Genomic DNA, 12,656 nt, shown 5'->3' on the forward strand with positions numbered 1-12,656 from the left:
TAAAAATAGCATGCATGCACCTTCATCGACTACCTACTGTGAAGCTTCCTACAGTTCCGCTATTATCTAACCCCTGATTTCAATCCATGGCTTCCCAAGCGACATTTAGTATTGGAAAGTCGTATGGAGCAACTACCGACAACGAGGCAAACTTGGTAGCGCGATGGGTTGTTTTTCTGTTGACAAGAAGGAAAGTAAAATACATTAATTTTTAAAGCTACATTTAATAGGCTGTGGTTGCTTATGTTAGCTTGAGATTATACACAAAACGAAAGGAATAGCGAACTCATCTTACCTTAGCAGACTTCAACTGACAGCGCAGCCTCAGCTGAACTCCCACCACAATCTATCTATGTGCATGAAGCCACCGACGAAAATTCAATCACGTAAGAGCGAAAGAGTGTAAAGAAGTTTTATCACTGAAATACCACTATTCCGAAAGAAATATAGGTGTACACGATGCTGTTGCTATAAAAAATTCTTGGAGCAAGCAATGGAACAAGACATCTTCGGCCGCCATTTTGTTTGTTATTTCGCTCGCGCGCGTGTCAAATAAGCCTGGGCACAAGCAAATTATAAACCAATCAGATAAAAGTCCCTTGCTGCCGCTTGAACGATGATAAAGGGGTCACTGAATTATGGTCACTGCATGTATGATTCTAGAAAACATGCAAATAAGAGTTATCATTGTTAGTTTAATAGCTGTAACAAACAATTTTTAATTATTTAAACCTGAGGTTTATGCAACTTTCACATGTTTAGCGACATTCATTAAACTCAACATGTTTTTACAAGAACATCACAGCTCTGGTTCATTTAAAATATAATAAGCATGAAGCAGACATTAAATCAAACTTAATTTATTACAGTTCATGGCACGAGTGTGATTATTTTATTTAAGTAATGGTCCGGCTAAGAAGCAGGCAGCCCAGCGGCAAAAGTACTTAGAAGCTGCTGCTCCAATCGAGGCATCTGATTGGCTAATATCGGAAAATGTCGAAAAAAGATGAGAAAAAAATGAAAAAAAAGCCTTTTTTGGATTTCTTCTTCCCCATGCCCTTGATCTCTGTCTCTCGGCCAAATTTGGGCATTGTTCTATGCGCCATTCGCCAATCGGCAAATGGCGCATAGAATCTTGACGATATTTACAAACATAGTTTTTGAAGGCATAATGATTTGTTCTACGAAACAGAATCTAATTTTTTAGACGGCAAGTCGATTACATTTTTCATTGAAATTCAAATTTCGCGCTTTTAGCTGCTTACACCAATGGGAACAGCCGAACTTAATTTGATTAAAAATGTTGGCACATTTTAACTAACCGACGCTATTGCCGCGGGCTATTGTTTTTCTGCCTGCTTCTTAGCCGGACCATTACTTAACTGATACTATAACAAAAAAATATCATTCATAAATAAATAGATAAATAAATAAGATTTAAAAAGTAAATAAATATTGTAAAAGTATTGACAAGAAAAACTAAAACAAGATAACCAAACGTAGAAGAGCCATTGGTACAGCCTTTGACTTTTCAACAAGAGGTATGTCATTGAAGAATCCTGCAAAGGTCATCTTGAGCAGTGGATATTAAATGGCCGAAGTTCGGGTTAGGCTGGATTCAACAAAATCTTCGGCCACTTCAGCTCTCAGTCTAAGTCGACCCTATCGCCCCCCTCGTTTTGCCGCCAATAAATTCAGCAGCAATTTTAATTGATCTTGAGGAATTTTACTCGCTCTTACATTAGTGAAGTCTGAGGAGAAATTGCAATATCAGTGGATTTGAAAGCCGTATTTTATTGGCGTCAACTGGAAAATTAGTGAGGTTTACGAACTCAGGCGGTAGAAAACGACACAATCTCCATTCTCCAGCTTCTCGAACACTTTCCGTTGTCCATATCTTGGATATCTCCTACCTTAAAAGTACTGTAAAGATCGAACAGGCCGGGTCAAAAAATATCTAGCCACAATTTGAACGAAAAATATAATTTATGCAGGCGAGTTTCAGATTAACAATTATTTATAATAATGGCTCACTCACGTGTCCAGCCGTGATTTCGGGAGTGAGCGCATGCTCATTTCCCGAAACGGCGGCTGGTAATCGAGCCTAAATTCGAAACCCGTTCAATTTTGTTGGACATTAGCTTGGCAACCAGACGTATCATGTATTAGTATCAGGGAACTGGGCTTGAGTGATTTGGTGCTGTGGGTAAGAACGGATTTCTAGGGGATCAGTGTGCATGAGAAACGACAAAGCAGGAACCAAACCTATAATTTTCAGTGTTCGTTCTCTGACATTGTGCCGTTAAAATCGACGATAACAGTAGTTACGTAAGATGATATAGTGGCCATTTTTCAAGAAACAACTGGATTAATGCAAAAATTTCACCACTGCGTTAACCAAAAACTAATACAGTGGCTGCTATTCTTTGATATCATCAAATGACATGCTAGGCTGTTTTCCTCCCTTCGATGGTCATAGATAAATCACAACTTTTTTCTCCAACTTTCAAGGCATTGAAAATATGATAACACAAGTGCAGAGAAATATTGAGGCGGAAGGGTATTTTGAGGCGATAGGCACTTTCAACTCTTTTTGAAGCAATGACTCGGAACTTACGGTTCAATTGACACCACGTCTGTGCAACCAAAGTGTTGTTTCATATTGTTACGTTTGTATTGAATAAACCTTTACGTGTTTAGATGTTTACATGTAGTTTGTTTTGCTTCTACCTTCTATATACCGCGCCACTTGCAAAAGTGATAAGATCTTATGGCTTGGATTATCATCTATACGCCGACGATACTCACTTATATTTTGCATTTAAATCGGCGGATGTGGACGCTACTAAATCGAGGGTCGAGAACTGCATTTCTGCTATTTGTGGTTGGATGGATCTTAATGAATTGAAGCTAAACCACGACAAAACGGAGGTTATGCTCATCCACTCAAAGTACCGTCCCTCTCCATCCTTTCAGTACCTATGTGTTGGTGATGAGAGCGTGGCTGCCTCTCAGTCGGCCAGGAGTCTTGGTGTTAACTTTGATGAGCACATGTCTTTTCATGCATATGTGTCTAACATCTGTAGTTCATCATTTTATCATCTAAGGAACTTATCTAGAATTAGGAAGTATCTCACTAAAGAATCTGCAGCAGTTGTTGTTCACGCATTTGTCACATCGAAACTAGATTATAGTAATGCATTATTATATGGCCTGCCTAAATATCAGTTACAAAGATTGCAGTATGTACAAAACACGGCGGCTAGAGTTGTGTTGCAAAAGAGTAGGTTTCAGCATATCACACCTATTTTGTGCGAGCTTCACTGGCTGCCGATTCAGTACCGTATTATTTTCAAGATTCTGCTTTTAGTGTATAAAGCACTGAATGGGATATCGCCTAGCTATTTAGCTCAGAAACTACATTATCGTTCTCATACTAGATCAATGAGGTCTGTTGGTAATGAACTTTTAATGCAACGTAGATCGTATACCAAGACTTATGGAGACAGAGCATTTGCTGTTCATGCACCAAGAGAATGGAACCTAATACCCTATGAAATTCGGAAGTCTAACACCATTTCGAGTTTTAAAAGATCACTTAAGACGTACTTGTTTAGTAAATTTAGTAATAACAGATCATTGTTTCCATAGATTTGTATATATTGCTTTAGTTTTAATTTTTCCGTTTTTGATTCATCGTAATCTCGAGTTTTAATAAGATAACCTAAGACGTACTTGTTTAGTAAATTTAGTAATAACAGATCATTGTTTCTATTGATTTGCATATATTGCTTTATTTTAATTTTTCCTTTTTTTAATCATTGTAAATATAATAGAATATGGTTGTAAATTTGTAAATATTTATTAATAATGTTGTTTATATACATGATTGTAAAGCGCCTTGAACATAGGATAAGAGCGCTATAGAAATAAAGTTATTATATTATTATTTCCCAAGCGACATTTAGTATTGGAAAGTCGTATGAAGCAACTACCGACAACGAGACAAACTTGGTAGCGCGATTGGTTATTAATTACAAGTTTAAGAAGTGTATATTATTTCATTCCGTAACACAGCTATTTAGTGGGCGATCGGCATAGAACAGTAATTTTTGAACTCATGAAGCCAAGGTACGCGACGCCATAACTGAAGTGTTATTGTCACATTGTTACGGTGATTACATAGCCATAACTCGCAAAGCTTACATGCCTCATTGTTATGCTATTCCTTGCACGCGCATATGTCATAATGAGCCGGGATTTATATAACTCTTGTGCAGTGTAGATGCTTTCGATTTTTCTACGTAACTTCGGTTAATAAATTTGTTTCAGTCCGATCGTTCCGAGATTCCGCACAACTTATTTGCGCAACGGGTTTATGCATTAGTCAATTAAAACCACCAACCCGCGACCCCCGGGATAAGGCGGGGAATTTAACATTTATGAAGTGTTAAATTTTGCCATTTCCCCGGTCAGCGGGGAATTATTTATTTTTATTTCCCCCGCTACCATAACCTTGGTAACTTGTCAAGGCCCCAGTGTTTCAGTTTTGACTGATTAATGTAATAAACACAATCAAATAGTTAATCAAGTAGATTATAGATTGGAGGACTCATTATTCATGCAATCTTTACTCCAACGTCCACTGTTTAGAAGGAAATTGTGTTGTTGCTGTGCCTTGAAAAATGATCCAAACGTGGACTGCTATCCTTTTCGACAGAAGCTGTTAGTATTACAAATCACTAATAGGCACGTATGATATGCACAGAAAAAAAGCAATCAACGTGAACAATGTTCAAATAATAACAAGACACCTCCCAGCTTCTACGTGGTATGCTGCTGTTTGTGTAAAATGTGAAGGCTGGTTACAAATGTCACTGACTGCTATTATAATCAAAGTGCCACTGTCGTTACTCGTGGATATGAAAGTTACCGCGATTGTTTAAAATTGGCAGGCTGAAGTTTTCTTTATGCATTATCATTGATAGTTGGATCATTGTGTAACAGCACGGTGCTGTTGCGGTCATATGCAACTAGATACCCAAAATAATGAATGTATGTGAGGTAATCCCCTTTGCTGGAATTCAACCCTGTGAAATAAGTATACTATTTCTCCAATAGGGATAAGATTACTCGTTAACACATCCTCTATAAAGAGCTGTACCATGTGTTCAAAGTTCGTTGCACAGATGACAGGGTAATTTAGCATAAGGTCTGATTTTTGTTGCCAGGTTATATTGGTAATGTCATCAGGTTTAGCAAGTAGAGCAGATCCATTCAGTAATATTAACAATTTTTGTGCCAGTTATACATTCCTCCAACAAACCTTGCGAATATTTATCACTATATTTGATACTGTTACACTTAGAAACAGATGATCTGAACCATAAATGATCACAGCAAGTGCATACATATTCAGGGCCATGTGTTATCTTATCACGAAAAGGACTGAATCACTTTTGACATGGAATGTCTAATAGAGTCTTGACCTTGACAAATTTCAGTTTGGTTTAGCCTTAAGCTCTGCATAGCTTTTCTTAAATGGTTTTATGCTTTTCTGATATGTAGGTCTCTGATATGTTCTGGATTGCTTGGATTTGATGGATTTGGATCAGTTTGATTTGCTCAAGTTGTATTCATGTGGATTTGATGACTCATAGCTTGCAGAACTTGTGATAGCTTTGATAAACATTGGTATTCTTTGATAGCTTCGGTGTTACTCTCCAAATGGCAGTCACCTTCCAAATGGAATTTATTTATTCCCCGTGAGCTTAGGGGATGAACAGCACTGTCTTCTCACATTGTGTCTGTCGATTCCATTTCTACACGTATTAAAGTCTTCGCGTTGGTCAGTGAAAGGCGGCGCACAACTAATTGCATCAATCTGTACTTGTTCAGAATATTTTGCTTCACCTTCGAAGAAAGCCATTTCTTTAATTTTTCCGTTTCTTGCTTCTAAATGCAGCGGAAGGTGCTCAAACACTTAAGTATAAAAGCAGCATACAGCAATGGCGGCGCAAAAGGAGGAGAAATCGGATTTCCCATAATGCCTCGCTTCCAACTATATTATCAACTCGATGTTGACACGCGATCTCTCATTTGCGATGGAGCTTCTCGGAGTGAACGCTGATGTGCTCTCTCCGTCGCCATTGCTTTACGTCAATTGCTTAGACTTAGACAGTCGGAGTTATGTTAAATCTGCAAACTTAGCCTGTTGCCGATTCCCAACGGTCCTGGGACACGTTAGTTTTCCAAAAGACTTACGAGAGCGACGTCTTTGCTTGTTTGTGCGAACAGAAACGTTGAGCGATCTTGAAGCGAAGGCTTCGCCGGCGGTGATCAAGGTCAAATCAAGCTGTATTCACAAGGTAAATCGATTTTTCCTTCATTTCTTTAACCATATCTACTGCTCATAACACTTTGAAGGATAAATTCTTTGTATTTTGGGAAAACTTTGGCGTAACGCGCCGTGATCGAAGTAGATTTAGATCGCACTTCGTGTATCAATCGACGCTAAATTATATTCTTTAAGCCGACGACGTATTCTTCTTTGTAGCGAAAAGACAAGCATGTCAACGGTTTCCCTGTTTTTCATAAACACTATTTTCGTTTACTCCAACAGCTGGAAGATGAAAACGATCAAGACCAAGGCCGCTTGGTACTTGTAATTTTTGATTTCCAAGTCATGGCAAGTATGTCACAAGTGACAACATCCCTTCGGCCGTACCTCGACTATGAAGAAGATAATAGCATCCCAGAAATGCCTTGGCTGGATGTAGAACTCGTTCGATGTAACTGCAGCAGTTTTCCCGAAGTAGGAAATATTGGTGTGAAGAGTTCTTCGAACGGAAATAATTCGCAAGCTGTAAGCGATTCTAGCGAGTCAGAGTCAGACAACGATGTGTCCCACGAGGATGTGAACTCGCCAACATCACACGATTCCGACAATCCTGATGAAACGCCGGCGTTATTTACCGAATACTTTAAATTGAAAGGCAGTACGTATCATGCACATTTCCAGGATGCGTTAAGACGTTGCAAAAGACTATCTATGGAGAAGAGAGATACTTCAATTCAACTTTTAATTGAGCCTGCAAATGCAAGAGATGAAAATGCAATTGTTGTTCAAGTGCAACTCGACAGCACCTGGCAACCTGTGGGCTATATTCCTGCTGTTAAAGTCAAGAAAGCAATGGATGCTTTGGAAAAAAATGAAGTAAAGAACATCACCTTCAAGTGTATTGAGTGGAAGTACATTTATGGACTGGGGGAGTTCAAATATGTTTCATCAGTTACCATCACAAAACTTAACAAGTGGTTACCAACAGACAAAAATTATCAGTATAACGACTTTCTGTAATTTCCTCAGACATTGATTTATAGTTGCTTTCCACTTTTGTATCTAGGTAACTTCTGCCAATCTTAATTCAAAAAATATTTTATTAACAATGGTACATTATTATTTACTTCATAATAAAATGTGTAGTACTGTATGTTATGCCACTGTACAGTGCCTGAATATGCTTTAGCGCATACTGTGCTTCAACTTTTCCATAGTTGTTTTAATTCCATTTGTTAAATTTTCTTGAAAGTGAATATAATGTAACTTTTAACAATGTGCTGAATAATTATCAATAGTAAATTGTCACATTGAGTTACTATGGTAACCAAGTGGTTGTTGTTTGAAAGAATTGTTACGATATTTAAATAAATTTATTCTTTGCCTCGACAGCCATGATCTGAGTATATTTAACATCCATTCCTTTTTGTATATAGGTACAACAACAACAGCCTAGACATGAAAACCTGTTGAAAATGGAAACCCTGCTGCAAGAGGGAGGGGGTTAAATAACTTATGGAAATTTGATTTAAGTAATGGTCCGGCTAAGAAGCAGGCAGAAAAACAATAGCCCGCGGCAATAGCGTCGGTTAGTTAAAATGTGCCAACATTTTTAATCAAATTAAGTTCGGCTGTTCCCATTGGTGTAAGCAGCTAAAAGCGCGAAATTTGAATTTCAATGAAAAATGTAATCGACTTGCCGTCTAAAAAATTAGATTCTGTTTCGTAGAACAAATCATTATGCCTTCAAAAACTATGTTTGTAAATATCGTCAAGATTCTATGCGCCATTTGCCGATTGGCGAATGGCGCATAGAACAATGCCCAAATTTGGCCGAGAGACAGAGATCAAGGGCATGGGGAAGAAGAAATCCAAAAAAGGCTTTTTTTTCATTTTTTTCTCATCTTTTTTCGACATTTTCCGATATTAGCCAATCAGATGCCTCGATTGGAGCAGCAGCTTCTAAGTACTTTTGCCGCTGGGCTGCCTGCTTCTTAGCCGGACCATTACTTAATTATTATTTTTGCCATTAATTAATGTCCCTGAAATGATTTTCTCACAAAAATCAATTCTGGCGGCGCACAACCACCCGAACAGGAAGTCACAGCTTTCTAAGCTGTGTTGTGATTATCCATCCTGATTGGTGATTGGCTTATTAGATCGAACTTCCGGTTACGCAGGAGTGACACATTTGCATAAAGAACCTCACCAAAACTCGTGGATATATCCACGAGTAAAAAGGTAAGGAGAGAGAGAGGATCTCCCTTCCTTAGTCCCCTAATTAGTGCAAAAGGTTCTGTTGTAAAACCGTTATTCATTACATAGCTAAGACCTCGCGCACACTATTTTTCGTTTTATTTTAATTTCCTAAATTTAAAAAATATTTGTTGTTCCTTTCACCCATTGGTAATGTAATCCTACAATTGATTATATTCTGTTTGAAGATATTCTAGTTCCTCAAGATTTCCACTATTTGTATCGATATCACATTTTTTGTACATTCTTTCAGCTTATCTTCCATCTTTTGCAGTTTCGCTCTTCTTTCACGGGCTTTACCCTTACTGTGTGTGATTGTTCGCTGTCTTATTTTGTATTTAATTAATTCCCATAAAACACACTTATCCCGAACCTCTTAAATTCCTCTAACCAATTCGCATATTCAGTCGTTAAAAGTTCACAGTAGACCGAGTCATTTACTAAGTTCGAATTGAATTTCCAGACATTTGGTCCTCTCTTAGAGTCATCTAACTCATTAATAGAAAGGGTCACAGTTATTGCCGAATGGTCTGTTTCTAGTGTTTTGATCTCTGCTGAAATTATCAAACTATCGCTTATAAGTCTAGATGCCTCTGGACAACCGGAGTTTTTTGACGCCAAGTAAAATCGTGATGCAGTGGGATTCCTACTACGCCAGAACAAAAAAACCTGCATTTTATACATTGGCAACCTTAGAGTTCGGGTTTTTTAAATTTATGATGAGCAGTTAAAACTTTAAAATTTCCAAAAATGCAGAGACCACATTTTACTTAATTTAATCACGGCATACAATTTTACAGAAAATAAGAATAAGAATTGTCACTTCTTTTATTTTTTTAATACCAGAATTGCAGTTGACTAGAAGTGAGAAGTCCTTTGTCCTCCAATACGATATTTCCTTGCGCTTTAAAAAGAAGGCTGGGAAATGTTGCAGGTGTCAATGAATCTTGGAATTACATGTTAAATCTCCTGTCTAATGAGGTCAGCCTTTCTGCTATAAGGTGGAAAGCAACACTTACTTACGCAGAGCCGTATCGCATATTATGCGTATGCGGTAAAATGGCGAACTTTACTACCTCGAATTTAACCAACATAAGCAAAGAGATAAATTCTACTGCTCACGAAAGAACACAAGACGTGTTCAGCACGATATTTATAATCATTAACATGATTATTAACAGCATCGCCTGTCCATTCACAGTTGGACTGAATGTTTTGGTGATAACTGCCATAAAAAGGAGAACCAGTCTTCAGAGCAATGCAAACATTGTGCTAGGATTTTTGGCAGTCACTGACGTCTTGACCGGTCTGACATCTCAGCCATTGGTAATTATAGAGAACATAGCCATGTTACTTGGAACTGTAGACACTTATGCAATCTTCCGTGAGTCTCAAGTATTTTTCTTTGGCTTCTTGGGTCGCTCTTCGTGTCTTCATCTCATGACAGTTGTTTTCGAGAGACTCGTAGCAATCAAATTTCCGTATCGCTACCCCTACGTTATGACAAAAAGAAATATTAAATTAGCAGCTTTGTTTTGCTGGATATATAGTGCTTTCTACCGTGTAGGGCTGTATCTAATTGACAAATCAAGCAGTCTCCATGATATAATCGCTTCTCATGTCCTAGTTGTGTGCGTTATTTCCGTTTCTTTTTCTTATGTTGTCCTGTATTATGAGACCCGTCGGCATCAAAAGATGATTAAAGCTCAACGCCTTTCGCAAGAAGATGTAGAAAGGTTAGTGAAGGATAGAAAAGCGCTGAAGACAACTGTGCTAGTAGTCGCTGCTGTTGGACTATGTTTCTTACCTGGAGGTTTGTACCTTGCACTTAAAAATCTCTTGTCAGCATTCGAGAACAAGAGTGATATTGTGCGAGAAATTACTCGGACTTTATTTCTGCTTAACTCGTTTCTTAATCCATTGATTTATTGCTTGCGTCAACGAGAAATGAGAAAGTTCATTCTTAGACCTCTGTGGAAATCCGTGCATCCCACTAACTAGAACTTGTTAATTACAGTTGCTTGGCAATGGAGTGAAATTCCTAATATGAATTATGTCGTCTGGAAACATGTTATTTATGCTTATAAGACATTCTATCCGCTCTTCAAATATATAATGCGTTATATATTCTGTACTTAATTACATGTAGTTGACATCCTCGGGTTATTAAGAATGAACTCAAAAAGTAAACAGCTGTCTGTGATGAAAGGAAATCTAAGGAATGTTATCATATGCCTCTTTCTGTTGTTCAATTAAATGTCTTTCGTGTATGGTCTTCTTTTGTACTTTCTCAAACGGGTTTTACGGTTGCGAATTAAAAATAATAATCAGCTCCAACATTACGTTAACGATCCAGATTATGTTAACGATTTTAAAAAACCGACCTGAAGCCGTGTTGTGTTTCGTCTTGCGTATAAAAGACTTCACCTCTTTGGTAACGTGTGTGTTTGTTAAATTCGAGGCAGTCTAGTACTCAATTCCACGAGGCAATATGCTTTTCTTTCCATTCTTGGGTGTTTTCAGCCCTTCTCCTTACTTTAAAACTGGTTGCTGTTTCCTGACTTCCAGTAACCTCTGCCCTAACTGCTTTCAACAGTTCTTCTTCACTCGATTGGACATACGTTTCCAATGATAACCTTGCTTGGTTTATACAGTCCTCTACTGATATGAGTCCTCTACCACCGTGCTTCCTTGGGACGTAGATTCTTGCAACACAGTCTCTTGGGTGCAGGCCTCCGTTCATTGTTAGTAATTTTCCTGTTCTGCGGTCTAGCTTCTTTAACTCTTGTTTCGTCCATTCGATTATCCCCCCAGCATATCTAATGAATGACACTGCCCACGTATGTATTGCCTGGATCAAATTTGCTCCATTTAATTTGGTCTGTACAACTTTCCTGACGCGCCGTAAATATTCTTTCTTGATCTTTTCTTTTATCTGCCTGTGTAACATTACACCAGCTTCTAGTACTCCTAAGTACTTGTACCCTTCACCTTCTTTTAACGATCTTATGTTTGTGTCATCAGGTAGTGTGATGCCCTCTGACTGTGTCATCTTGCCTCTCTTTATTATCAGTACTGCGCACTTCTTCTTCTTCTTGTTATAATAATAATAATAATAATAATAATAATAATAATAATAATAATAATAATAATAATAATAATTATTATTATTATTATTATTATTACTGTTATTATTATACGCAGTATCAAAACGTATAGATGCAAAAAATCTATGGCATGTATAGGGTGGCCAGCGTAACCTATACAACCTAAAAGGAAATTAAACTAGTTACACAACCATATATCTAAGCAAATGATCCTATAAAATAACAGTTTTTCAAAATGTTGAAAAAAAGTATACAATATGCACAATAAATTAAAAGTAATAATAAAAGGGTAATTGTTCAATATCAAAAAATAAAATGTTCCAACTTAAAAAACAGCTGCTTTGAAATAACGAGCTATATGCAACGAGTATGAAATGGTGGCTTTCTGCATCTTCTCTAAAACATTCTTTGATCGGGCACCAACAAGCTTCTTCATCTACGTCCTTCGACCATTCTCCCACAATGCGTCAATGATGATGTTACATTGCTGTACCTCGTAACCAGGATGCTGTGGTTTTAATTCTAAAAGTAGTGGACCATACTTTATTGCCTTCTCTTCAACTTTCTTTGCACGATTATCAATGCAGGGGCAGCTCATTTCTACTGCCCAGACTTGCTTTGCCTTGTGGTCCACGAAGCGAGCATCAACTCTATTAGCTCTAACATATGTGTGTTCTGCATATACCGCTACATCCCAATTAGCCTTCCCTTCATCCGACTCATAGATAGGTTTTGGTTTCACAGGTGAATACCAAGGAGGAACACCTTCCACCAACTTCAGATCTTTGCACTTCTCGAAGAATAATATCTTCAGAGCATCATTTTGTCGGTCCAAATACTTTGATTGAGCAAGTGTAGAATATCCAGACAAAATGTGGGGAGGTGTCTCTCTTCTTTACCGCACAGCCTACAGCTTACGTCTCCTTGGGTTGTTTTGGTCTTTTTTGTTGTAT

General features: G+C 37.8%; 2 protein-coding genes across 2 annotated transcripts; both read left to right on the forward strand.

The window, feature by feature from the left end:
• The first annotated feature begins 6,025 nt into the window (after window positions 1-6,025).
• On the forward strand, window positions 6,026-7,860 carry LOC138010501 (uncharacterized). The gene is made up of 2 exons (XM_068857481.1): window positions 6,026-6,368; window positions 6,623-7,860. Exons 1-2 carry the CDS (start codon window positions 6,078-6,080, stop codon window positions 7,358-7,360), a joined length of 1,029 nt encoding a protein of 342 aa, XP_068713582.1. The 5' UTR covers window positions 6,026-6,077; the 3' UTR covers window positions 7,361-7,860.
• A 1,795-nt stretch (window positions 7,861-9,655) lies between these two features.
• Window positions 9,656-10,597, forward strand: LOC138009840 (alpha-1A adrenergic receptor-like). Its single transcript, XM_068856835.1, has one exon. It carries the CDS (start codon window positions 9,656-9,658, stop codon window positions 10,595-10,597), a length of 942 nt encoding a protein of 313 aa, XP_068712936.1.
• The last annotated feature ends 2,059 nt before the right edge of the window (window positions 10,598-12,656 follow it).

Source organism: Montipora foliosa, chromosome 7 (genome assembly GCF_036669935.1).
Source record: "Montipora foliosa isolate CH-2021 chromosome 7, ASM3666993v2, whole genome shotgun sequence".
NCBI lineage: Eukaryota > Metazoa > Cnidaria > Anthozoa > Scleractinia > Acroporidae > Montipora > Montipora foliosa.

Coding starts and splice junctions, on each gene's coding strand:
- LOC138010501 (XM_068857481.1), top strand. CDS start 6,078: ATGTTGACACGCGATCTCTCATTTGCGATGGAGCTTCTCGGAGTGAAC. Junction 6,369..6,622: donor AATCAAGCTGTATTCACAAG/GTAAATCGATTT, acceptor TTACTCCAACAG/CTGGAAGATGAAAACGATCA.
- LOC138009840 (XM_068856835.1), top strand. CDS start 9,656: ATGGCGAACTTTACTACCTCGAATTTAACCAACATAAGCAAAGAGATA.